General features: G+C 55.8%; 1 protein-coding gene across 1 annotated transcript; it reads right to left on the bottom strand.

Annotated features, from left to right (window-relative positions):
* Window positions 1-7,118: 7,118 nt before the first annotated feature.
* INSRR (insulin receptor related receptor) lies at window positions 7,119-25,306 on the bottom strand. Its single transcript, XM_061168411.1, is given in 24 exon segments — window positions 7,119-8,239; window positions 8,717-8,851; window positions 8,973-9,102; window positions 9,408-9,567; window positions 9,699-9,809; window positions 10,479-10,708; window positions 10,891-10,943; window positions 11,633-11,738; window positions 11,967-12,129; window positions 12,214-12,350; window positions 12,607-12,827; window positions 12,905-12,946; window positions 13,140-13,335; window positions 13,428-13,595; window positions 13,808-14,046; window positions 16,096-16,222; window positions 16,509-16,723; window positions 17,567-17,711; window positions 17,904-18,046; window positions 18,142-18,445; window positions 19,995-20,549; window positions 20,552-20,613; window positions 24,907-25,092; window positions 25,206-25,306. Coding segments are annotated over 24 exon segments (4,173 nt in total). The 3' UTR covers window positions 7,119-7,995.
* Window positions 25,307-25,716: the final 410 nt, after the last annotated feature.

Raw genomic sequence — 25,716 nt, 5'->3', positions numbered from 1 at the left:
GGGCAGAGGATCCTGGAGGGCTGCCGTCCACAGGACTCCAAAGAGTCAGACATGACTGAGCGACTTAGCACGCACGTGGCGCCTTCACTCAGCGCAGGACCTGCTGTAAGCAGAGGTTCGGCACATACAGTATGCTCTGGGGGGTTTGGTGCTGCAGTCAGACCATTGTACAGTCTGCCATCCTGCTCATGGGGACTTACGCCCACCGCTCTCCAGAGTCCTTTTAGCCGGGTGTGGGCACCTTATAGACAACAGGATGATGTGGGGACGATGGGACGTCCTTGATGGTGCAGGGGTTGCTTCCACTGCAGGGAGTATGAGTTTGATCCCTGGTAGAGGAAGGTCCTGCATGCTGAGCAGTGTGGCAAAAAAAAAAAAAAAAGACATTTAGGGACTCTTCAGGAAATAAAGATAGAGATCTTTTTTTTTTTTTTAAGTGTGGATGGATCTGATTTGAATCCCAGCTCTGTCATTAATCAGTTGTAGGTCTTTGAACAAGTTATTTAACTTTTGGAAGACTCAGTGCCCTCATTTGTCCAATGTCAGTGATATAGTGAAGCCTACCAGGTTATTCTTTATGTTAGCGTGCATGTCAAGTGTAGATATGTAGAGAGTGCTCAATACATTTTAGTTATAATAATCGTAATAAATAAAGGCCATCATGATCACTTACCTATCATCTCTCAGTTCTAATGCCTCCCTGCTATATTTTGCTCTGCGAGGCTCGGGCTGACTCTTCAAACTATATTTTGCAGAGCATATTTTCCAGTGGGCTCTTACTAGGTTCTGCCAACAGGGAGGCTGGCTACAAGGAGAGAGGGGAGGACTTGCTTCTTCCATTTGCTTCCTTTCAATGTTGCTCCAGCAGCAACTGGGTAACATTACTTCCTCCAAGATCTGAAACCCACCTCCAGAGGGATCCCTTCCCTGAGATTCTAGCCTCTGACAACCCCAACGTCACCCACTTGTTCTCCCAAGCCAGGGGTGGGAGCTTCCTTCTGCTGTTTTCTCTGTGTTACTTAAGTGTTCCCATTTTGCTTTTCAGTCCTCCCACACCAGTAAAGCCAATCCCTTACATTCAATACTCTCTGTGGAAATACCTAGTGAGGTTTCCGTTTTCCTAAGGGGAGCCCTGACGCTAACACCGTGGCTATATATGGCAGCCTGTATCCAGTGCCCTGTGGATCATGTGGAGTTCAGAAAGGGCGTGGTAAGGGAGCCCCAGATGGGGAAGGGGTGGGGCAGACGCAGAGGCAAGTCCCCGTAGAGCACAGGTTGGGTGACGGGCAGCATGTGCAAGCTGGGGGACAGGGAAGAGTCTAGACTGATCAGAGCTTGGAGTTTATTTTAGATTGGGATGGATCATGATGCTGGGGGCAGCATGTGCAAGCTGGGGGACAGGGAAGAGTCTAGACTGATCAGAGCTTGGCGTTTATTTTAGGTTGGGGCGGATTGTGATGCTGGAAAGGCAAGTTGCAGCTCGAATCGGAAGGTTGACATGCCAGGGAAGGTTTGAGATAAAGCATGGACTGAAGGACAAGAGAGGACAAATCACTTTCCTCCCAGCCCTGGAGGGATGGTGGGCGGCGGAAGGGGCTGGACTTCCAGAAACTGACGATGTGATCTTAGACAAGTCATTTTGCCTCTCAGATCACTGATGCCATCTTCTCTAAAGTGGACTTTCCATACGCTTTGGAAACCGAAAGCTCTGCCAGCAGAAGAAATTATCGATGTTAGATACTATTCTGAGTAGCTCGGGGGGAGGGATTCACAGGAGGGAGGAGGATATGGTGAGGCTGGGAAAGAGAGGAGGTGAGTCCAGTGGGGAAAAGTGTGTGGGGAGGAGGACTCCAGGGGTGTGAAGGTCCACACGGTGATAGGGAGGAGAGGCTGGGCCGAGGGCAGGGGGGGATACAGAAGGAAGCCACGCTTGGGTGTTAGCGTGGTGCGTGGGTAGGGCTGAGGAGTGAGGGGGTGTGGGAACCCAGGCTGCCACCACCTGGAAGCCACTGTAAGCAAAGGCTGATCCGGCAGGGGTGTGGGGGGGAGGTGGCCCTATAGACACAGCAAGCCCTCCCTTTGGGTGGGCCCAAAGTTGCTGGGAATCTCTGCTTCCTCTGCCTCCCCCTGTTTTATATCTTCCCAGCCAGAAACATCGTGAGGTTATAAAAACAAACTGCCAATCCTAAATTCATGAAAACTGACTTTGGCCCAGCCTACAGCATGGAGGAAAAATGTTCTTGGAGAATATGTATGGGTCAGACCCTGAAGTGCCCAACCAGGCTGAGAGGACAGAGCCAGGGGCTCTACCCTTCCTGAGCCCAAGTTGGAGGAAGTCTCATTCCTTGCAAAGCAAACTGCTTGTTTGTCATGACATAAATTATGTATGTTCTTTAAAAAACATAAAGGGAAAATACAGATAAGCAAAAAGAAGGTATAAATCACACATAACCTCATCTCCCAGATGAATGCTTACGCGTTCAGATACTTCTCTGGGTTTGTACATGTAAATGCAAAAAATCGCATTTATATTACTTGAAACCTCCTCTTGCCATTCTTCAGTGCATCACGGCCATCTTTCCATGGCCCTAAATGTACTTCTGCAGCATCTTTTTAAATGACATCACAATTAGATAACAACAACAATCGCTTGTATAGTGCTCTATAGCTTACAAAGCACTTGGCATCCATTATCTTATTTCAGCCCTTGGCCTTCCTGAGGGAGGTCTCTCCCTTACGTAATTCTGCTTCCAAAACAGGCCACCTCTGCCTCCTTGGCACGTGGGCCTCCCCCGACCCTGCTCCCCAGAAGACTCTATCGTCCTACCTGCATCCTTCCTGCTTTGGGCAGGAGTCAGTTTCCAGTTCCCATCTGAGGAGATGGATGCTGGCTAGACCCCTCTATCTCTGCGTCCTTCTGCCTGGCCCAGCTGCCAACCTCAGTCCTTCTGTCACCTGCTCTCCTTTCTCTGCCCCTCAGAGAGGAAGGGGCCTCTGTCTCATTTGCTTGAGAGTCTCCCTGCATAGTCTCAGAGGGTCTTCCCTGCCACCAGCCTTCCCCTTTCCCCCTGCACCGCTGCCCACTTCCCTTCTGTCCAGTGCTGCCTGAGGACCAACTTGACACAATCTGAGAGGGCGGGAACCTAGGCGGCCCCCTCTGTTCCCTCAGGATGTGAAGCCCCTTCACCTCCAGATATGACTAAACACCACGGTTCCCTGTTGTTGCTTATGAGTGGGAAGGAGTGGGCAGACTCACAGAGAGCCGAGGGATGGAGTGTCTGCAGAGCCGCCAATGCACGTGTGTGGAGAGGTTCTGAACTTCTGTCTCCCTGTTGCCCTGGGTCTCCTCTCCCACACCCCCTGCCTTTGCCTGGCTCTCTCCCCTCACTCCCTTCCTAGCACCTCATCCTTTCCTGCTCGCCCTCTGCCCGACATCTGACCATGGCTGTGGTGTTTGAGAGCTGCAGCCACTGGGGATGGAGGTGGAAGGAATTTTGTGCCCCCTTCTCTGTCCTAGGATTTCAGTTGACACCTTTATCCGGGGAGTGCCTCCCTCTGCCCACCCACCACTGACCGGGCCCTCCCCCCACCTCTCCTGTCTCCCTTCTGTAGCAGGACTGAAGATGGGAAGAGAAGCTCCTGGCCTGCTCACTCCAAGACCATCCTGGGCAGGGGCCTCATCTCCTGGCTTTGGAGAAGGGCAGGTGTCCCTGAGTTTGGTGACCCAGATATCCGGGCTGGATGGGCACACCCGCTCTCACCACACCCACTGGGAATGCCTGACCATTGGCCCTTAGGCCTCCTTTCCACAGCAAGGACATCAAAACTCTCAGCTCTGCGGCCCCTTTGTAGTGCCTTCCTTCAGCCAGCATCAGGGTACCTAAGCACTTGATCTCAAGCTCCTGGGCTCACCAAGTGCCTCCCTTCTGACTCCATCCCAGCCCTACCAGCCTGGATTCCTGATTCGGCATGCATTCAGTCACTTCCCTCACTCTCTAGGGACAGATAATACCACCCGAGTGTCCACTCACTAGTAGTGTCTTTAGGTGAGTGACCCAGAGGGGCTCCCATTCATGGAAGGTGACCAGGAGAAGCCCCGGGTGTTCAAGCCCTCTAACTCCCGGGCAAAGATCAAGAGTTGGCAGGAGGTGCCAGCACACCTCCCACCAGCCTTACAGGGGTGAGAGGACCCCAGACTCCCCTTTCTGCCCCTGGGGGTGGGTGCTGAGGGCCTGAGGGGGTGTGCATTGAAGCCTCTGGCTGGAAGCCTCTTGCTGTGGGCAGCAGCTGTGACTAACATCTCCCCTGTCGTCTGTCACAACTGAAGGTTGGAGAGGAAGAGAGGCAACTGCTGGACCAGGGGAGGGGCTTCCACAGCGTTGCTGACACTAGGCCGAGGGGCAGGTTCAAGCTTCTACTCCAGATTTGCCCCCTGGCTGGGCATCTAAGACCCAGTGCCCTGCCATCCAAGTTCCCTAGGACTTGGAGGGAGCATGGGGTTTGGGGCTGACCTGGGAGCAGGAGCAGGATGCTGGCCTTCCTGTCCCCGAACTCTGCTCTTCCTCCTCTGTGATGACACCCAGTAGCCACCCTGGCCGCAGTCTACTGCTCTATGCCCAGAGCCTAGAGGAAGAGGAGCTGTCACCCAACTTGTCCTGCCCCCACCTAGGCCTGATCCAGTGGCACGGCTCTCCTGACCCTCAATCACTTGATCTCAGACCTCCTGTCCCAGGCCTCTGGGTCCCTCACTGTAGAAGGCTCCCATCTCCTACCCCACGAAGATGCATCAGTCATCCTGAGCTTGGAGGGGGTGGGAGACCCATAGCCTCCAGCATCCCTTTGCTCAAGTGAGGGACTTGTTAAGAGGACATAAGAACAGTTCCAAAGGGGTAGGTGGTAAACATGTCATTCTTTTTTTTAGATATTTATTTATTTATTTGAGGGCTTCCCTGGTGGCTCAGATGGTAAGGCGTCTGTCAGCAATGCAGGAGACCTGGGTTTGATCCCTGGGTTGGGAAGATCCCCTGGAGAAGGAAATGGCAGCCCACTCCAGTACTCTTGCCTGGAAAATCCCATGGATGGAGGAGCCTGATAGGCTACAGTCCATGGGGTCACAAAGAGTCGGACACGACTGAGCGACTTCACTCCCACTCTATTTATTTGCTTGTGTTAGGTCTTAGTTGCCGCATGCCGGATCTGTCCCTGCAGAGCGCAGGCTCTCTAGTTGCGGCACATGGGCTTAGTTACTCCACAGCATGTGGGCTCTTCATTCCTGGACCAGAGACTGAACCCGCATCCCCTGCATTGGAAGGCAGATTCTTAACCCCTGGACCACCAGGGAGGTCCCAAACATTTCATTATTTTATGCTAATCTGTCTCCACTCCATTCTCTTCCCTTCCTAGCCAGTTGCGTTTTTACTGAAGTTCTGTCTGAGTCTGGGGGAGAGGAGAAAATCAAGGGTGTTTCTGGACACTTTTAGTCACTACATTCATCCTTCTGCTTCTGTGGCATGTGTTTGTCACTCTCCCTAGCCCCGTCAACCTATTGTCTGTCTCTAGCTGTCTCTGAGAGAGGAGACACTTCCTCCCCCCACAAAGCTTCTCTGTATAGTTGAGAAGTCCCTTCTGAAATCTAACTGCCATCCTTCTTGCTACCTTATTACATCCAGGTTTTTTTTTTTTTTAAATTTTATTGGAGTCTAGTTATTTACAATATACATCCGTTTCTTTCCCAGGGTACAGAGGGCAGCCGAGTTTGTCTTCCAGTATCCTTACATCCTTCTCCCAAACATTCTTTTGGGTCAGTCACCAGCTACTCGTCTTTGGAGGTAAAGCACAGACACTTTTTTCCTGAAGCCCTCTTTTCTTCAGCTCCCAATCCCTTCTTTATTTTTTTCCCAATCCCTTCTTTAAACCCCTCCCCATTCAGATGGCCAGCACTTCCTGAGCATGCCCTGCTCCATCCTGTGGAGGTGAGGGGACGTGGGTAGTGGGGAGGGGGCTTGACTCCATTGCTGACCTCAGGGCCTGTGCAAGCTCGGGGTTACCTGTGTGATCTGTGTGAGTGTGCAGGTCTTGGATCCAAGATTCCTGTGTGGAGTCTCTCCTCCCTTGTACTCATTAGTATCGTCTCTGAGACCAGCATCTCAGGGGAGGAGAGAACAACCTTCCCCGCTTTTCTTCCTAAGCTGTGATTCTGCCAGCAACCATTAGGGGTCACTGTTGCCTTAGTCACCAATGACAGGCAGGGCAGGGGTGCAGTGGGATGCGTGGTCCTTGCTGCCCATGTCAGGATAGTGCATGGTGAGTTGTGGTTGTTCTATAGAGACGGCCTTGCACAGACTCATACCCACTCCACTCATGCCTTAAGGAGCTGTGGTTTGCAGGACAGCTGCTGGAGTGAGCAAGCGCTTAGAAGTATAACTCTCCCTAGACCTGCTGTGTGTGTGGCAGCATGCGGCTTGGGAGCTCTAGCTGCAGGGGCCTGGATGCAGGAAACACTGGTGCAGGATCCTAAAAAGCCTTGAGTCAGGCCCAGCCCCTTCTGCTAGCACTCCCTTCAGCAAGGTTTTAAGTCATTCATCTGCAACTCCTCCCCTTCAGATGCCCTGATGGCACTGGCGTAAGAGCCTGGAAACCAACTCCCAAATGTTCCTTTAACATGCCTCCAGGGCATCTCTGCTCATGGGATGGCATAACAGTAGGGAGCCAGACACATAGACTCTGCTCTGACGTGTTCCCTGCCCTGGCAGGGGGGCATCCAGCCTGGACTGGTAATGTCATAAAGACCCCTCCTCCCCCATCCCACGTTCTGCCCACCTCACGTCTGTCGTGGGAGACCCCAGGAAATGTCTATCCAGTGGAAACAGCGAGAGATGACCTAAAGATGAGGTGTGGGGGACGGGCTGGTGAGGCTGGGAGCCCAGATACAAAGGTTCCCCTGCCGGGCTCAACCACTTCTGGCCGCCTGAGCTGCAGATAATAGCAGGATTGTCCTGCTTCACTGCCATGGCAACCCCGGCTGCTCAGGTCCTCATGGAGGTGGTGTTTGACAGCAGTGTATTTATCCTGTATCACAGCCTCAGGGTCACCACCTCAAGTCCCCAAGGAGGGAGGGAGGAAGTTCATCCAGTGTTAAGACCATATAGATGGAGAGATAATGGGCTGCCCGGGACCAGGGTACAGACAGACCTCGGCCTTTATTGTGCCTTCTCCAGTCTTCCCATGAGAGGCAGGGGTGGGGGGCAGGAGTAAGGGCAGGGAGGAAGCAAGGCTCTTAAAGCCTTAATAATCCCAGGGTAGGAGGGGGATTGAGGGGAAGGGCCTGGGAGAAGGGGTGAGTCTGCACCGAGGGAAGGCCCTGGAGAAGAGGAAGGGGGAGCACCAAGCTTGGGGTCCCTGGGTGAGGCAAAGGGGAGGTCGGGGAGAGGGCAGGCCTCCAGGCCAGGCTGGGAACCCACTCAGCCAGGGCCCTGCGTTCTCCCCACACGTGCTATGGCATGGGGCAGGGGGAGGGGGTGAGACACAGTGGTACAAAGAGTGGTCATCTGGACGCTCAGCCCCAGCATCCCAAACACAGACAGAGAGGCTTCCAGGCCCGAGTCTGGCGGCTTGTCTGGTTTCTAGCATGTTGATGGCCCCAGAGGTCCACAGGAGCTCCAAAACCGACGGTGGGGTCCCCAGACCCTGCCTTCAGAGCAGGCTGGCCTCTCCTTCTAGTCTGAGCAGGCTCTCACTCAGAACGGCTTGTCCACCGTCTAATCTCCGCTCCTGCTGTGGCCTTGTTTACTTTCTCCTGAGAAAACCTTTCCTGCCGTGACTCAGCTGTGGTCTCCCTGTCACCCCTCAACCTGCCCTGCTCCTGCTCTGGGTCTCCTTCGGCTGTCTCAGCACGGGGCTGGGGTGTGAACGTCTCAGCCTCTCATGGCTGCAAAGCTTAGGTCCCTTCCTCTCTCTGTCCATGGGAGGCCAATCAGCCAGGGAACGGGGTGCCCCTCAATGTCCTGGACCCCCATTCTGGGGGCTGAAGTCTGAGGAGGCCTCTTTTGGGGTTTGGGGGGAGTCAGGCTCTGCATCGGCGGGCGGCAGGGAGGCCCGGGCGCCCCGGCATTCTGGGCTGTGATAGAAGGAGAGGAGGCGGAAGGAGGGCCTCAGCTCCTCCTGTATGCTGTCCAGGATGTGGGTAAAGGTGGGACGCAGGCGCGGGTTCTGCTGCCAGCAGCGCCGCATCAGCTCCTGCCTGGTGGAGGCAGGGGGCCGTGTCAGAGGCGTGCACGCCTCCTGCCTCCTGCATTGAGAGGGTCAGTCAGTGTGGCGGAGGGGGTCGCGGAGGGGGTCGTGGGGGGAGCATGTCTGCTCAGGTCTGTGCTGTGTTTAGCTGCTCAGTCGTGTCCAACTCTTTGCGACCCCATGAACTGCAGCCCGCCAGGCTCCTCCGTCCATGGGATTCTCCAGGCAAGAATACTGGAGTGGGTTGCCATGCCCTCCTCCAGGGGATCTTCCCAATCCAGGGATCGAACCCAGGTCTCCTGCACTGCAGGCGGATTCTTTAACGACTGAGCCACCAGGGAAGCCTGCTCAGGTCACAGGGGAGTAAATGGGGGTTGCAGTGGGGATTTCAAGTTGGAGGGCTCAGAGCTGGGGACCAGAGACTCCCAGGGGTGGGGCAGATGCGGGCAGGGCAGGGTCGAGGCAGGGCCAGGCAAGGGTGACTCACAGCTGAATGGGACAGCTCTCCAGCTCTTCCAGGACTCCACCGTCCATGACGAACTTGAGCACCTGCTCATTGGATAGGCCCTGGTAGGGTTGTTCAGCCAGGGTCACGATCTCCCAGAGCACCACGCCAAAGGACCTGGGAGGACAGGGAGGAGGGCCTGAGCCCCGCATGCTTCATGCAGCTCAGCACACCCTCGGGAGTGCATCCCAGACCCTGCCTCCACACCCCTGAGCCCCCTGCTCCAGCCGGGCCCCACCAGACGTCAGAGTGGGTGGTGAAGATTCCATCTTTGAGGGACTCGGGGGCCATCCAGCGCACAGGCAGCAGCCCCTTCCCGCCCTTGCGGTAGTAGTCTGTCTCATACACATCTCGAGTCATCCCGAAGTCTGGAAAGTGAGGGTGGACGGGGTGTGGGGCAGCAGAGCCATTCACCAGCTCCTGCCCCAGGAGTACCTCTCCCAACCCCCGCCACCTCCGCAGTCTCCAAGAATCCTGGAATGTAAGGGCTCCAAGGACCTCAAAGACCATCCCATCCAAATCCTGCTGTCCTCAGACGGAGAGACTGAGAGACTGAGATGCAGCTCAGGGGGTGATCAGGGACAGAGCAGTGGGACAGGCCTGGGTCTTCTCATGCTTTGCTTGGGGAGTCTCTCTACCCAGGCTGCCCCCACCTGCCTGGCCCCCTCCGTACCCCCAATCTTGACGGTGAAGTCCTGGGACACCATGCAGTTCCGGGCCGCCAAGTCTCGATGCACAAACTTGTTGGCAGCAAGGTAGGCCATGCCATCCGCGATCTCACCAGCCATCTGGATCATATCTCCCAGTGCTGGCCGTGGGAGCCCAGGGTTGTTCTAGAACCAAGAGATGGGCTGGTGAAGCAGGAACTTGAGGCTGTACTCTGCACAAGGATTATGCCTTCAACTCCCCAAGTCCTTTCTAATTCCTCACCCAGCCCCTCACCCAGAAGCTTCCTGGGCCCCACCTCTGCCTCGGGCCGCAGAGATCGAAGATGGCTCTTGAGGTCCCCTCGGGTCATTAACTCCATGATGACCAGAGTTGGCTGGCCCTGGGACACCACACCCAGGAGACGAACCTGGCATGGAGAAAGAGCCTGGTTGCAGGTCTACCCAGCTCCCTTTGACCCACCCGGCCAAAACCTTGTTATGCTGTGACCACAACCTGACTCAGACACCAACCCTCCTAACCCTAGCCATGACCATAACCCTCATCTTGACCTAACAATGACCTTGACCCTAACCCATGATCTTTTTAAAAATAAAATATATTTATTTGGTTGCCACTGGGTCTTAGTTGTGGCACATGGGATTTTTTTTAAGTTGATGGCATACAGGATCTTTAGTTGTGGCATCTGGGATCTAGTTACCTGACTAGGGATCAAACCTGGGCCCCCTGCATTGAGAGCGTGGAATCTCAGCCACTGGACCACTAGGGAAGTCTCCCTAATCCATGACCTTAATTGTATCTATCATCTCAGTCTTCATGATTGGCTCAATTCTGACCTTGATTTCAGTCACCCTCCTAATAATGCTCTGAACACTCAGTATTAACCAACCATGACTGATCTCAGCCCTAGCCATGATCCTATTATAGCCCTACCATGACTTTTACTCCAGTCAGGATCCTAACCACAGTCCCAGTCGTGGACGTGATGGTGCCCTGACCTCGTCTCTGGTCTTTTCCCTCTAACCATATGACCTTCATCCTAATTTTGACTCTGACATTGGACTTGGCCTTTCCTTACCACATGGTGACACTTGAATGCCTTCATGACAGAGGCTTCCTTGAGGAACTCAATGCGTTCTCGTGGGCTGGCCAGCTCATTCACGGTCTTCAGGGCCACCGGCGTGGGCTCCTCTCCAACCTCAAGTCCTTGTGCCAGCCCCTCGTATACCATCCCGAAAGAGCCCTGGCCCAGTTCTCGGATTATGGAGATCTGCTCCCGAGGCACCTCCCACTCATCAGGGATATACACTGAGAGGAAGTGGGGGGTCACAAGCAAGGATACTGCTCTCTGCCACACCCCCACACACCCTCTTCTCTTCTGAAGGGCTCAGGTTCCAAGGCGGCCTTCTCCGAGGTGGCCTGGAAGTCTGTCTCTTCTCCCCTCCGGTCTCCCTTTCCCACACCACCTGTCCAGTCACCCTCAGACCTACTGTGAGAGGCGCTGAAGTATTCCGGATTCACAGAGGCATACAGGGTGCTGTTTCTGCAATGGGAGGTGAGGGGGGTCAGCCTGGAAGGGTCCTCGGGAAGGAAGGAGCCATGTCAGAGGACAAGGAAGAGGGATATTCCAAGGAGGAAGGAAGTTACTGATCCTATCTTAGCTCTGGTCAGGGTGACCCCTGGGGAGCCCCAAGGACTTCCCAAGCTAGTCTTGGTCCTAGTCCTGGGATCTGGGGTCTGACAGGCTGGGAATAGGGAGGACAAAAGTAGCGAAGCTCTGGCTTCCTCAGCTAGTCCTCAAAACCAGCTAATCAAAGTCCTGTCCTCAGTTCCCCCTCATATTCAGCTCCAGGAGGATCTGACATCAAGGAGCCCAGGACACATCCTGAGATTTCCTGCTTCTTTCTCTGCTATGATTGGACCAGTTTCATTAGCTCTCAGGCTGAGAGTGTGGTGACCAACAGTTCCAGGATGCCCAGACTGAGGGGTTTCCCAGAATTTGGGACTGTTACTACTAAAATCAGGAAAGTCCCGGGCAAATGTGGACAAGTTGGTCACCCTAATTAAAAAGTATGTCTCTTTCCTCCAGGTATGTCAATGTGCCCAGGGGAAGAGTTACTGTTTCTAAGGAAGTCCTTTTTGCTGTCTCATCTACTACCATCTGATGGCACTTATGTTATGATGAGGGCTCAGAGAAGAAGGGGGTTGGGAATCAGTGGGACTTGTCATCACCTCTTCTTGCTGTAGAAGAAACCAAGAGCAGCAAGAATGATGAGCAGCATGAGCCCCACAGGGGTGACGGTGAGAAGGACATGCAGCCCCCCGGAGTCTTCCTCCTCTGGTGGCCAGGAGACAGCAGAGGGTCAAAGATGGAGGAGTCAGAAACAAAGAAAAAAACAGTAATAATTGTAAAAAGATGGTGAAGTCAAGGACACAGTGGGAGATGAGGATGCGGGGCGGATGGGGTGGAAGGTGGGGAGGCCTGTGGTTTCCACAATGGGAGATGTGGGTGGGGGCCCAGGTGGGGCTGTTTGGGAATACAGGTCTGAGACAGAGGCCTGCATACCCGGGCCAGGGATGTAGAAAGCGACACTGTCTGTCCAGGAGCCGTTGCCAGCCAGTGAGGTTGCCCGAACTCTGGCAGAGTAGTTTCCAGGAGGCAGCAGGGCCAGGTGGACACCCCCAAATTTGGCATATCGCAGGCGGGACACACACAGCACTGTGGCCTCCTGAGGGCAGCACAGAATAGCTGGCTGGGAAGAGGATGGAGGGACAGACTGGGGCTAGGTTAGGGTGTCTCCTGGGGTGCCTACCTCTCCCAGGCGGCGGTACTTGATTTCGTACTTGAGAATGAGTCCGTTGGGGTCCGGTGGCTCCAGCCAGCGGAGGAGAACACTGCTCTTGCTGGCTGCCTCCCAGGCCACTTTTCCTGGGATACCATCAGCCTCTCCTGCAGGAGAGGCCATCAGGCAACCCGACTACAATTATTTCTTCTCACCTTCGTGTTCAAACGCGAGGGGGCTAAACTGGGAGGTTCCAGGAAACTCTGGGATTATGGGGACTGGCAGGAGTGAGCGGGGAGATGCCCTGAGGTTGGAGGGGGCAGGGAGGTGGGAGGCTGGCAAACTGGCTAGTTAGAGCCCTGATTAGATAGGGTCCTGGGGGTCGGCGTGTGGGCGGGGTAGAGCTGGGGGAGGGTCACCTACTGTGGGGCATGGTGCGTGCAAAGACGAAGGTGGCCGCGCTGCAGCCCACGGTGTGTGCCGCGTGGTTGCAGGCATGGATGTCGATCCGGTACTCTGTGAAGTGGCGCAGGCCACTCAGCACCGCTCGCTCCCGGGGCACTTTGTCCTCTTGGATCTTGAAATCCGAGCTGTTTCCCCCAAGCCGGAGGGCCTCGGCTGCCCGGCGGCTCCTCCCTGAGTCCCTAGAGAGGGCGCAAGTCAGAGCCATGGCCCCGCCTCGGGAGCCGCGCCTCTCGGCCCCTGCTCCGCCCCCGCTCACCTTTGAGGGCTCTTATTGATGGATGTCACCTTCCAAGGGGATCTGGGAAGACCAGAGAGGGCCCTGTCAGGCTTGCCTGGAACGCGCCTCAGTGCGCTCTGCAGGGGCGCATCGCCTTCAAGCCCACCCACCACCTCAGGCCCCGCCCACAACCCACCCACCCCTCCCCTCCCCTCACAAGCCCCGCCCATCAGCCCCCTGGACTCCCGCCCGCCTTTCTCGCGCCGAGACTCACTTGGGAATGGTGATGGCGTTGTGTAGAAAGTTTTCAAACTTCTTCTGGAAAGATGCCTCCTGTGCCTCCAGCGGTGGTAGGACCTGCCCAGGAGGTGGGTGCTGGCAAGGGCAGCAGCCAGGCTCCCTGTCGGCCTCGAGTTCCCCGTCTTCTCGGTCGAAGCGGGGGTCGTTGTTGCTGGTGGGCAGCCGCAAGCCTGGAGGGGCGGCGGGGAAGGAAGTAGTTAGACCGGCAGCGCCCGCAGCCCGACACCCCAACCCCTCCGGCCCGCGCCTCCTCCCTGCGCACCGCGGTGGCAGTAGTCATTGAGGTAGAGGTCGCTGTCCTCTGCCAGACGTTGCCACAGCACCAGGTAGTAGGTGATGTTTCCGTTGCGCTGGATCGGTGGCTTCCAGCGCACCAGCAGGTGGGAGGAGGAATTGGACGTGGAGATGACGTCCTGGGGCACTGTGGGCGCTGAGGGTGGGAGGAGGGTACAACTGAGGGACTGCAGAGCCCCCTTTTAAACACTGTCTGGTAATGGGCCCTTCTCTCTGGGGTCCGGCCGCCCAGCCTCTGCAGGCCGGGTGTTCAGTGACCCAGCTTCTCTATTTCTGGTGCCCATGGTCTTCCATTCTCACCAGGGTCCAGGCATCTAGCTCCCATCCCACTCAAAGGCTTCAGCCTACCTGCAGGTAAGGTTCGGAGGTAGACGATAGGGCTTTGGGCTCCTTGGTGGGGGCTGTCCTCCGCTGTGGTCAGTGTGATGGCCCGTACAAACACAGCATACTGTGTCCAGGGCTTGAGCGGGGTCAGGGTCACCCCCGGCTCCTGGGTGCGGCTGAGGGGCAGCTCCACATCCAGTAGGTTCCAGCTCTGGGCCCCACAGGCATCTGGACCGATGTACTCTGTGGCATTCTGGAATGGGCTGAAAAACCCATCCCTGGCGTTGAGGGGCAGCTCATTTAGCCCTGCCCCCTCTTCTCTGAATCACTCCAAGACTGTCACTGTCATTCTTCTCCCAGTGTGTGCAAGGGCATTCAGAAGCAGATGTGGATCTGCCCTTTGGGCCAGGTGCCCTGTTGGCATGACTCACTCACTGAGCGGATCTGCTCAGAGCTGAAATTGAGCCCTGATCCACAGTACATAGGGCTTCCCTGGTGGCTCAGACAATAAGAATCCTCCTGCAGTGTGGGAGACCTGGGTTCCATCCCTGGGTTCCATCCCTGGGTTGGGAAGATCCCTTGGAGAAAGGAATGGCTACCCTCTCTAGTATTCTTGCCTGGAGATTTTCATGGACAGGGAAACCTGGCAGGCTATAGTCCATGGGGTTGCAAAGAGTCAGACACAACTGAGCAACTAACACACACACACAGACACACACACACACACACACACACCCCACAGTATATATCTCTAAGGAAGCACAGCTATAGCCACACTGCAAGGCAGATGCCAGGGGAGTTTCCTGAAAAACCTCTAAGACTGTCTGCCCTTTGAGTCCAATGACGGCCATGTACAGGCATGCAGAATGTGAGCTGCACAAGCCAGAGGTTGGGGGGGTGGGTTTACGTTGCGCTCCATGTTAGCACTCCTCAATATGTGGACCAGAAGATTCAGCATTACCTGGGAGCTTGTTAGAAATGCAGATTTACAGGCCCTGCCCAGGACTAATGGAATCAGAATCTTTGGGGGTGGGGCTCAGGAATCTGTTTTTAACAAACTGTCCAGTTAGTCATACTAGAGTCCTTCATCTTCTACTGAGGCCTAGGAGAGCCTTGGCCCTGTGAGTAGATTTCTTTCCCCCACTCCCAGGCCAGGCCCTGTGTGCTTGTGTGTGTGTACTAAGTTGCTCAGCTATGTTCTGACTCTCTGTAACCCCATGGACTGTGGACTGTAGCCCACTAGGCTCCTCTGTCCATGGACTTTTCCAGGCAAAAATATTGGAGTGGGTTGCTGTTTCTTAGTCTGGGGGATTTTCCCGACCCAGGGATCAAACCTGTGTCTCCTGCTTGGCAGGTAGATTCTTTACCACTGTGCCACCTGGGTTCCCTTAGGCCCTGTGCTAGTGAGCAACTAAGATCTCTGCATTTTATTTTATTTAAAATAATTTTTTTTTAGTTCTACCACTTTATTGCTACCAACCCATCTCCCTCCACCTTCGTGCACACATGCTCAGTCATGTAATCCCATGGACTTCAGCCTGCCAGGCTCCTCTGTCCATGGACTTTTCCAGGCAAGAATACCAGAGTTGGTTCCCATTTCCTTCTCCAGATCTCTGCATTTTAATTCACAGGAAATTATTCCAAACCAGGTAGCTCCCATCTTCCATCTACCATAAAGGGCGACAGTACTCTTCACTCCATCTCTCTTCTAAAGATTTCTATTTTTGATCCTAGCCATGCTTTTGGAGAAGTCCTTCCTGTGGTCTAACCACTATCCATCCTGCTATGGTCGGTACATTCTCTCCAAAGAAAAGAGCAGTTGGTTCTTGGTTGTCCCTGCTACCGCCCTTCCTCAGGCTTTAATGAAATGCTGGCAAAGATGTGGATAAAACTGGCCAAATTAGTGGGTACTTCCCAAACCGCTGCTGGGGCAGGAGCATGTGGTCAGTACAAAACATTAGCATAGTGAATTGAGCTTTAATTATCCAAGTCTTCCCAGCAGGGCGCCTCTCCTGGGCTTTCAGAAATCCTGACGATCCTCTCTTATAAAACTGGGGCACGGAGGAATGAAGAAGGTGAAGGGAGAGCCAGACGTGAGCCTTACAAGGGAGTGAGACTCGGGGTTCCTGGCTTTCTGGCTTTCCACAGCCCCGCAGGGCTCTGCCCTCACCTACATACGGTCAACAGATTGGCCTGGTCAGGCTCTGACCTCCAACCCGCTCTGGCCCCGCCCCGCCCCGCCCAGTGACCCCGCCCCTCGCTGCCCCCACCCACTAACCTTGCCCCTCTCTGGCCCCGCCCCCGCCACTCACGACTCCTTGTAGTACACGATGAAGCTGAGTAGGTCGCGAGCCTCAAGCGGTTCGTAGCGCTCCCATCGCAGCAAGATGCGATGGGCCTCCGTCACGTTGGACACAAAGCGCAGAGTGCGAGTCTGGCCTGGGTGGGGAAAAGGCGAACACCTGCTTTTGACCATGTTGAGAGCACCTGCTTGAGCCGCCTACTCCCAAGCCCCCGCCCTGACCCCACAGCATCCTACCCCTGACGTGGCCTCCGAAGAGAACTTATCCTATCGTTCCCTTCAAGCCTCCCCTCCACCCGGGAGCGTGTCTGGTGTGTTTGTGTGTGTGTGTGTGTGTGTGTGTGTGTGTGTGTGTGTCTGAGTGTTCCTTGAGGTCCCCCCTCTCCCTGCCAAGGCGCCAGGGCTTGGGGTGTCGGGCCTTACAGGCAGCTCGGTCTCCGTTGGTGCGGGGGTTGATCTCAGCCTTGTTTTGCCGTCCCTTCGTGCCAGTCACCTCCTCCAAGCGGTAGATGTGCTCCAGGCAGAGGCGTGGGTTGAAGGCGAAGTATATCTTGCCCACAGGAATGGTGAGCCCTGCAGCCACCCAGGAACCCAGCTGCTGTAGGTTCTGGTTATCCAGCACGTACAAGGTGTAGTTCCTGGGGGAGGCCAGGGGACCTTGCTCTGCACGGCCGGTGGGGGCAAGGGATGAGGAAGGGTGTGTCTTACGGGCTCTTCCTGAAGGGGCTGCGCTGGGGGCACAGGGGAGGAGGGGCGCATAGCCGCCCACCCACACCGGTACCCGTGGGGCATTAGTACACACCCACTCTGTGCCACTGACCAGGAGTGTGACGTCCAGCAAGTCACCCACGTTCTGTGTCTTTCTCATCAGTGAAATGGGGTCAACAGTTTTTCCACCTTCTTCCTTCCTGCATCTCACATTAACTGAGCACCCGCTCTGTGCCAGGCTCTGTCCTGGCTTTGGGGACACAGGGCGGAGTGAGACTCAGCTTGGGGCTATGCCTTTCCAGCTGGAGTGGGGACACCCCGGGGGGTACGCGAGAAACCACTTGGCTGGATGATAATTTAAAACATTATTTTGAAAAATCCTGGCTACATTAAGGGTAAGCTTCGACTGGTAGAGGTAGGAATGGGTTTCAAACCCAGGCAGTTTGCTCTGCAGCTAAGAGGATCAGATGACAACAATTATAGGCAATCCATATAGGGTGATATGTAAATATAATTTTGTGTAATTGTATATATTTTGTTTCAGGCTGTTTTAAGTGCTTTATACATAACAGCTTCAGTAATATTCTAAACAGCCCTAAGAAATAAGTAGTGTTATGTTAACCCCATTTTATGGATGAGAAAGTTGAGGACCAGAGAAGTTAACCTAGTTAACATGGTTAGTAAGTAGCAGAGCTGGTTCCCACACACTTGACTACAGTTTTGGGAATGTTGGGGAGGAGATATGATAGAGGAAACTATTTCTGATCCCTTACCCATCCACCATGGTGTCCCCCCGGATAAGTTTGAGGTTCTTGAAAAAGCCTAGGGACACGAGGGCGAAGGAGTGCTTGATTTTGAGGAAGCCAGTGATGGTCTCTACTAGTCCCAGACTTCGCTGCAGCTCCGGCTCCAGGTTATCTGGGGATGGGGAAGACAGGACTAGAGCAGGGGCAAGGAAAGTGATAGGTCCATTGTGGGGGAGCTGACTGGGAGCCCAGGGAAGGGGGCCCTCAGGGCAGGGACCCAGGATGATGGAACGTGGTGCTTTAGCTGGGTCATTGTAAGGGGTGTGGACAGGAGGAAGGGTGTGGCTTTGAGGAAGGCACTAACAGCCTTGACGAAGGTTGAGGATGAGGCTCCCTTCCACGTGGGTGCAGCCCACCAGATCCTGTGCTGCCTGGACAGAGTCGATGGTCTTGGTGCCCACTTTGCACTCTTTGGGGCACAGCCCCTCGCATTTGTGGCAGAATATGCTAGTAGGGGCAAGCAGAGGATGTGGCATGAGCCCTGGACCAGTGTGGGCCTCCTCACTGGTCCAGGGGTGCCCCCCCACCCACCCAACACTCACCTGCTGTCATTACGGGTGAAGCCTGGAGGGCACTGGGCCAGACAACTACCCTGGTGGATGCCGAAGGTGGAGGCACGGCCAGGCACAGAGCGCAGGCTGGCACAGCGCTCCGCTGTGACACAGCGCCAGGACTCATGCTGGTAGGTGCCTGGCGGGCAGGCCCGGTGGCAGGCACCCCGGAAGTAGAGGTGGCGGCAGGCGACACAGGCACGGGGGTCTTCCGGCCGGCTACAGCCTCCCAGGCATTCGGTGTGGCAGCACTCGCCCCTGACTGTGCAGGCCAGCCCACGGGGACAGGGGCACACTTCGGGCAGAGTGCTGAGTTAGACCTTATCTGCACCTCCTTGGTCCTGCCCCACCCTCTCCCCAAGGGCTAACACTCTTGGTCTGCACCCAGATCTGTTCAATTCAGATGACACTGGTTGCCAACTCTTCCTCAGATGGGGACTCTTGAAGATACGGACCATGGCCCCTCTCTGTGACTCTCCACCTCCCACAGTGCCTAGCCAGGGGTATTGGAACTCAGGACCAAGCAGTGACCTTGTCCATCAGGGCTCCTGCTCCCCACCCTGCTGTCCTGTCTAGGCCTGGTGCCCAGATCATTGCTGGGCATGGGGCCAAGGTGAACCAGCCAGCTTCTCTTGAGGAGTGAGGACTAGGGCAAGGTGGACCTGGGAGTGTGTGGGAGAGGGGGCCATCCCTGGTCATTCGATCCAGGCCTCTGCCCATCCCTCCTCCCTCTTCAGTCTCTGTCCTGGGTGGAAGGTAGCCCCGAGCAGACGTGCAGGGGTTGGGGCTGGGTGCCAGGAGCCTGGCTCCTTTGCACAGTGGCAGCTGGATGTGTCTCTGGGAGCGATGCGTGTGGCAGGGGTCAGCCAGGGCGTGTTGACACTATACACGAGAGAGGACATGCAGCAGCTGTGTTTACAGCCAACAGGGAGACAGCGGGGGTGGGGGCACAGTGGATACAGCAGGGATCTGGTTACTCTTCTGCCCTGATGCTGAGGCACTGGGGTGAACAGAGCTGACCTCCAGGGGCTGCACGGAAGGAACCCCAGCTTGGGGACCCCAGATCTGCTCCCAACCTCTCAAGTTTCCCTTTCCCTCCTCTATAACCTTCACCTCCTCCTCCAACCATCCCTGCCTTATTCCACCCTTCCTTTTCTCCACTCTTTCCTTCTGCTTCCCCTCCAGGCACCTTACCTCCTAAAAAAGATCCCACATCATGTATTTGTCGTCACCTGTCCTGTTCTTCATCTGTCACCTCCTCCTTTCTTCTTCTTCCACCCAGCTCCCAACCTCCCCATTTCAGTACTGCCAGCCTGGACTATGGCCGTTTGTAGCAGAAACAGAACTAGCTACCATGGTCCAGGCACTGTTGTAAGAACAGTTCGTTCCTCATCACAATGCTACGATCATTTTACAAATGAGGAAATTGAGGCACACAGAGGCGAAATGAACATAGCCAGTAAGTAGTAAAGCTGAGATTCAAACCCAGGACAGTCGGCTTTGCTCTTGACCTCTGCCTCATACTGCCTCTTGTGCAGCTGCCTTGCATCCATTCATGCTCCTCTTCTCCTCATATTCAACTTATACTTTCTTTTACTGTCTCTATGACTACCTGATACTGTCTTGTGCCTGCCCCTTGACTACCTGATGCTACGTCAGTTATTTAACTTTTCTGAACCTCAGTTTCCTCATCTGCAAAACTGGAACAAAGACAGTACCTCCCTCATGGGATGCATGAGAGTTAGTGTCAGCAAAGCACTGACACATACCATCTTATGGTTGCTCGGCGCCATCTGCCTCTGCCCTCCCTGTGCTCCCTGGCCCTATTCTGCGCCAGTGCCCACCTTTCTGGCAGTGACTTGAGGTCCAGCACCTGTAGTCGGCGTGCCCGCTGAAGGTGGTCCTGGCACAGGGCTCACCGGTGGCGCCCAGCAGGCCGGGGCACACATCGGCACACTCCTCGCCCAGCTTGTTGCCCACAATGTGGTTGGCACCAGGCGAAGGCTGCAGCAGACCCCAGTCAATGGTGGAGAGATGGCAGAGCTCCTGGTTCTTCTCCACACGCACAGCCCCACGCAGCACGGCCCCCAGCGCCGGCAGCCCCACGTCCCGCATGTGTGGCATCTCGAAGATGACCAGCGCGTAGCCCAGGAAGAGGCGGGCACCGCGGATGACCGCCAGGTTGGGGAAGAGGTCACGCAGGCTCTCCAGGCCATAGACCCGGAAGAGCAGCAGGTAGTCAGTGACCTGGGTGAGGCGCGGGAAGCTGAGGCCACGGAAGTCCTCGCCGGTGGCTGTGAACATGAGCAGGATCTGCAGGTGGCCCTCCACCACACTGCAGTTTTCCAGCCGCCGCAGCTCTGCCACCTCTGAGCGGATGTCCAGGCTGGGGCACACTGTGGGTACAAGTGGCAGGTAGCCATCAGTACAGCTTGGGCCAAGCACCCCATCCTGCCCTGGCAGCTGGGGAGGAGGGAACCACACTGGGAGGGGACATTAAGGCAGAGTCAGGCTCTGCTGTGGGTGTGGGGGGGAACCTCCTCTCTGGGCCTCAGAGGCTTCATCTACAGCTTAGAGGATCCCCACCAGAGGAGCCCACCTGGGAAAAAGTGAGCCCCCGACCTTCCCCCCCAAACTCACGTCCCCTTCTCAGTTGACTGCAACTTCCTTCTTGCAGTCAGACTCCAAAGTGAAAGCCTCCGTGATTCCTTTCCTTCTCTAACCCCCACACCCCATGAGCTCCACCTTTAAAATATGCCAGAACCACCTTCACTGCTTTCACCATCATCTTCTCCTGATTTTACAGTAATAGCTTCCTAAATGGTCTCCCCACTTCCGCCCTCTCCCCTCTCTCTTCTATCCTCCAATCCACAGCCAGAGTGGAAACACATCACACAAGTTGGAGCACAGTCCTCTACTGCTCACAACACCCCAGTGGCCTCCATCTCACGGGTGAAAAGCTGAAGTCCTTACCACAGCCTACAGGGCCTCTGCACTTCTCCCACTTTATCCCCTTTTTCTCTCTTCTTCAGAGACACCGGCTGTCTTGTGGTTTCTCAAACAAGCCTGCCAAGCTGCTGCCTTGGGGTCTTTGCACCTTCTGCTCCCTCTGGCTAGAACCCTCTTCCCTCTCAAAGGCTCTTCACCTTTTTGAAGTCTTTGCTCAGATGTCACTTTCTCAGTAAGGACTTCTCTGATCACCCTATTACCTCCTACTCCCTTTCCTACTTAGTTTTTCTTCAAATGCTTAGCACTGGCTAATATACAATTTACTTATTTATTTTGTTTATTGTAAGCTCTAGAAGGGCAGGGATCATCATGTAATTCATTGCTGTGTCCTTGGTGCCTGATATAGTGCTTGGTGCAAAATTGGTGCTCAGTAAATATTTGATGAAGGAATGAATGAATGAATTCTGTGACTGAGAAGCAATAGTCTGAGCTTCATACACTCCCCTTCTCTCCCAGGTCTAAGGAAGCTAGAACCTTGGTCCCAGCATCTGTTTACTCTCAAAGGAATATTCCATGGCTCCCCATTGCCAAAAGTTCAAGTTTAAATTCTTCAGCCTGACACTTCAGGACGTTGATGATACCTTAGTTCCTTGGCCTGTTAACCCCTCAGTTCTTGTCCTGAGAGCCTCAGGTGAAGCCCCCCTTCCCTGACCCCCGACCCTGAGTTAATCACTTCCCCTTCAGGCTCAGCCCTCACACCAGATCACCTGGGGTATGGCCGCCAACACTGCTTTCTGTCTCTGTCACCACTTCCAAGGAGGGACTCTCCTGTGGTTGGGGCCCTTGTCAGTCACCATACTGCCCAGTTCAGGGCAGGAAGCACTGGGCACTCAGGGGTTGTGAGTTGAATCGATGGCATCTGGATCCCAAGTCTATTCCTCCCTCAGGGAACTGGGTGTGTTTGGATTTTTCAGGTCCCAGGGCCCTGGCCCCATTTTTCTTTCTTTCCCCAAGTCACCTAGGACATTCCCCTAATAGGTTGGATACCTGGTTCCTGCACTCACTTCTCCCAAGGATACTTTCCATGGTCCTCACTCAGAAAATTCAGGTCTGAATCTTCTGGTTTGCTAGTCAAGTCCTGCTAACGTCTCCAGCGTCCGCTCCCTCCCGTCCTACCCAGCCCTCAAGCAACATGGCAGGCATCTTGGATACCCCGGTCCATCCCCTGATGTTTTAAAGGGGGTGGGCAGGCTGGGCTGGCTCCCTGGGGCTTACTTCATGCCTTCTGCCTGTTGTCGTTAACGGACCCTGTGCTCAGCTCTACCCGGCAACTGTGTGTCTGAGCACTTGGAGGTACACATGCACACACACAAAGAGAGGGGATGAGAAAACACTTCTCTTCCCTCTAGGCAAAGGCCAATCAGGCTCTGCAGGCAGATGGGGGGTTCTTTCAGGAGCCCACATGCCACTTCCCATCATGCCCTGGCCTCTCTAGGGCTCCCCTGATGGGAGTCATTTGGAAAAACAAATCTAGCGACCTTCACAGGTTAACCCCTGCCTGCCTCCACTCCAGACATGGCCCTGTGCAGAGCTTCACTGGGAACCAGACATCTGGGTCCCCTGACCAAACACCTCCCTCTCCCACATCCCAGGGGCATGCTCCTGGCTGGCATCTGCTATGCCCTGTGCTGGGGCAGCAGTGGAGGAGGGGAGGGGTGCAGGCGGTGGGGCTGGGCCTTGCAGGCAGTGCCTCTGGAACCAGGAGTCTTCTGGGGACTCCGTACCCCAACCCATTCACATCACCCCTCTGTCTCTACAGGAAGGGGAGACTCTGCTCTGCCCCTGGAAGCCCCCAGTCTGAGGGCATCACGTGACCCCTGAGGCACAGAGCCCCGGATTCCTGAGCTCCCTCAGTCTGGGAGGGAACAGTGGGTTTGGGGAGAAGGTCATCTCTTACTCCTTCCGCCTCTGAATCTTCCACTCTCAGCATTTTTTCCTCTCCCTGCCAAGTCCCCAGCACTCCCACGAGAGCCACTTCGTCTACGTGGTCCCATCCCCCCAAACTACACAGTGTTTAGCCTGGGGACAATTTAAAGCAGCCCCCTAGCCCAATGGATGGGCCCTCAAAGTGGGGGACCCAGGACAGGACCCAGAGGCAGGAGTTCAGGCCATCAGTCTAGCTTGACCTTTCAGTTCTCTGAGCTTCAGTTTCCTGTCTGCACAGTGGCTTCAGTTACTTAATGGTGCCTAGTTCTCAGCTCCTTCTCATCCTGACCCCCTTTCCCATTCAGTGGTTCTAGAAATGACCTCTTTCCCTGGTGGGAAGTCCTTCTGAGAGCTACCCCCAGTCTTCATGTCACAGTAGGGAAATAGATGCGTTCTGGGAGGAAATTCAGTGTTTGGCCTCCCAGTCTGCTGGGAGGGAGATGGGGCTCCAGGAGACAGGGCTGGGGACTCACCTTCTCTCGTGTCCAGGCCAAATCCCAAGGAGAGGAGGATTGCAAGCAGGGAGGCTACCCATGGCCACAGACTGGGCACTGCCATTGTCCTGGTCCTGTCTGGTGCCCAGTCCTGGCTCCCGTCCAGATGGCTCCAGGGAGAAGGGTCTGACGGGTCCTAAGGGACACAGAGATGCAGGCTTCAGAGGGAAGGGGAAGGGAAGGGAAGGGGCAGAACGACAAAGGATCCTGCATAGAGATGGCAGGAGACAGAAAAGAAGTAATGAGAGCCACAGAGACACAGACAGTGACAGGCCACTGGAGCCAGAGACTCAGTGTGAACCCGGAGACAGAGAGATGGGGACGGAGATGCAGACAGCAACCGGGAGACTCAGGCTTCCAGGGGAAAAAAGTCATACGGGGTGCTGAGCAAAAGACAGCGCCAGAGGCCTGGTCAACCCCGAGGGCGGGGGCAGAAGCCTGGGGAACAGGCCGAGGAGAGCAGTGGGGGTCCCGGGTTGCGCGGGACTCTCCGGGGGGAGTCTCCCCGGATCCCTCTGGGCGCACTCGGATCCCCAGCGCCAGCTGGCCGCGCTGCAGCGGTATCTCCCAGGGCGGCACGCAGGGGCCGCGCCCAGTTCCCGCTTCCCCGCCCCAGACCCAACGGATTGGTTTACTGGGACCTCTCGGCTCTCTCGGCCTCTCCCGTCAAGCCAAAATATTTAGCCTGACAACTCAAGGGTGGACAGGTCTGTTGGGGAAATAAGGCCAAAATACCGGGGGATGGTAGGCCTAGAACAGAGCTCCCCCCAACCCCTCTGCAGCTGCCGTGGGTCCCTCCACCCCCGCCCCTGAGGACTTCTCCCAGGTGGGGCGCACGGCTAGCCCAAGCGGCAGGAAGCAGCCCCCACCCCCGGGGAACGGGTGGTTCTGAGTTCTGCCACCCGCTGCCTTGACACCTGCGGGGTAACTAACTGAGCTTGAAACCTGGCGGTTATACGTCCCGTCTCCGGAATAGCCAAGCCCCTCGCTTCTCCGAGGCCCTCGCAGCCTCCTTAGGAGGCTTTTGGCGCTAGGCTCTGTCCCAGTTAAGTCCCTTGGTTCCAACCAAAATCGTCGTGGAAAGGGCAATCACCCCGTGGGCTCCTCCTCTGTCTCGTCACCTTCCTGAATTCGGGCTGCTCGGTGGGTCGGTCTCTGTCTCTGTCATGGGGAATTGGGGGGAAGATATGTTATGGGGCCCTGGTGGGGAAAACTCTCCCCTCGGAGGGATTCCTTCGTGGGTTCCTTTAGAGTCCCTTCCCCAGGACCCCTCTTCCTTCCCCTTTCCCAGGCATGAGGCCCGCAGGGCGAAGGGGCTGGGACCCACCCTCTGGCTGGTGCTGGGGACCAGGGTGCACGGCCTCCCTGGACCGACGTGTCCCCAGCTCCGCCCGCGGGCGGCTCCCGAGTCCGAGGAGCTAAGAGAAGATCTATTAATTTCTCCGCGCGGAAATCGATGGTCTTGTCAGAGCGGCGATCGATGCCTGCCCAGCCCAGCTTGGCCCTACCCTGCCTGGGGGCCAGTGCTGGCTGGCCCGGGTCAGTGGCTGACGCTGGGTCGCCAGGCGCAGCCCAGTGGGGGGCTGCAGACCGCGCCCCGACCCACCCAACTCCGGCGGAGCTCACCCCTTGCGCGCGGGCTGCCAGCGCCACCCTGTGGTCTCTCCTGGAAATCGGCGTCTCCGTTCCCGAGTCTCCATTCTCCGGCTGTTTGGGGGCGACACCATCCCTTTCTGTCTCTTCTGTTTTTCCTTCTCCAGACCCTGCGTTTGGTTCCTTGGGAGCCCCTCCCCATTTCTTTCTAGGGTTTAAGAGTATTTCCCCTAATTTATCCCAAGTGACATGCACTTCCTCAGGTACGCGCACCATGCGTAGTGAGGTCTGAGGCCGGGGGCTGGCTAGGATGACCTGGGCTACCGCCGTTTCCAAGCTCAGTCATCTCCCCTCCCCGCTAAATGCAGCGGCTTTAGGCTGGGAAAAATAATGTATCAACTTCCCAGTCTCCCCATTCCCAGCAGACACCTCTGAGGCTTTCTGAGGCTGCCCCTCCGCATCTACTGGAGCTGGGGAGACCTTGGGGGAGTAGGCTGGCGCAGGGGGGCTCGGGAAAGGGTCGGGGCAGAGTTCGCGGCTTAGA

Source organism: Dama dama, chromosome 20, assembly GCF_033118175.1.
Source record: "Dama dama isolate Ldn47 chromosome 20, ASM3311817v1, whole genome shotgun sequence".
Classification (NCBI taxonomy): Eukaryota; Metazoa; Chordata; class Mammalia; order Artiodactyla; family Cervidae; genus Dama; species Dama dama.
The sequence above is the reverse complement of the archived record's forward strand: the minus strand, read 5'-3'. Positions and strand labels throughout refer to the sequence as shown.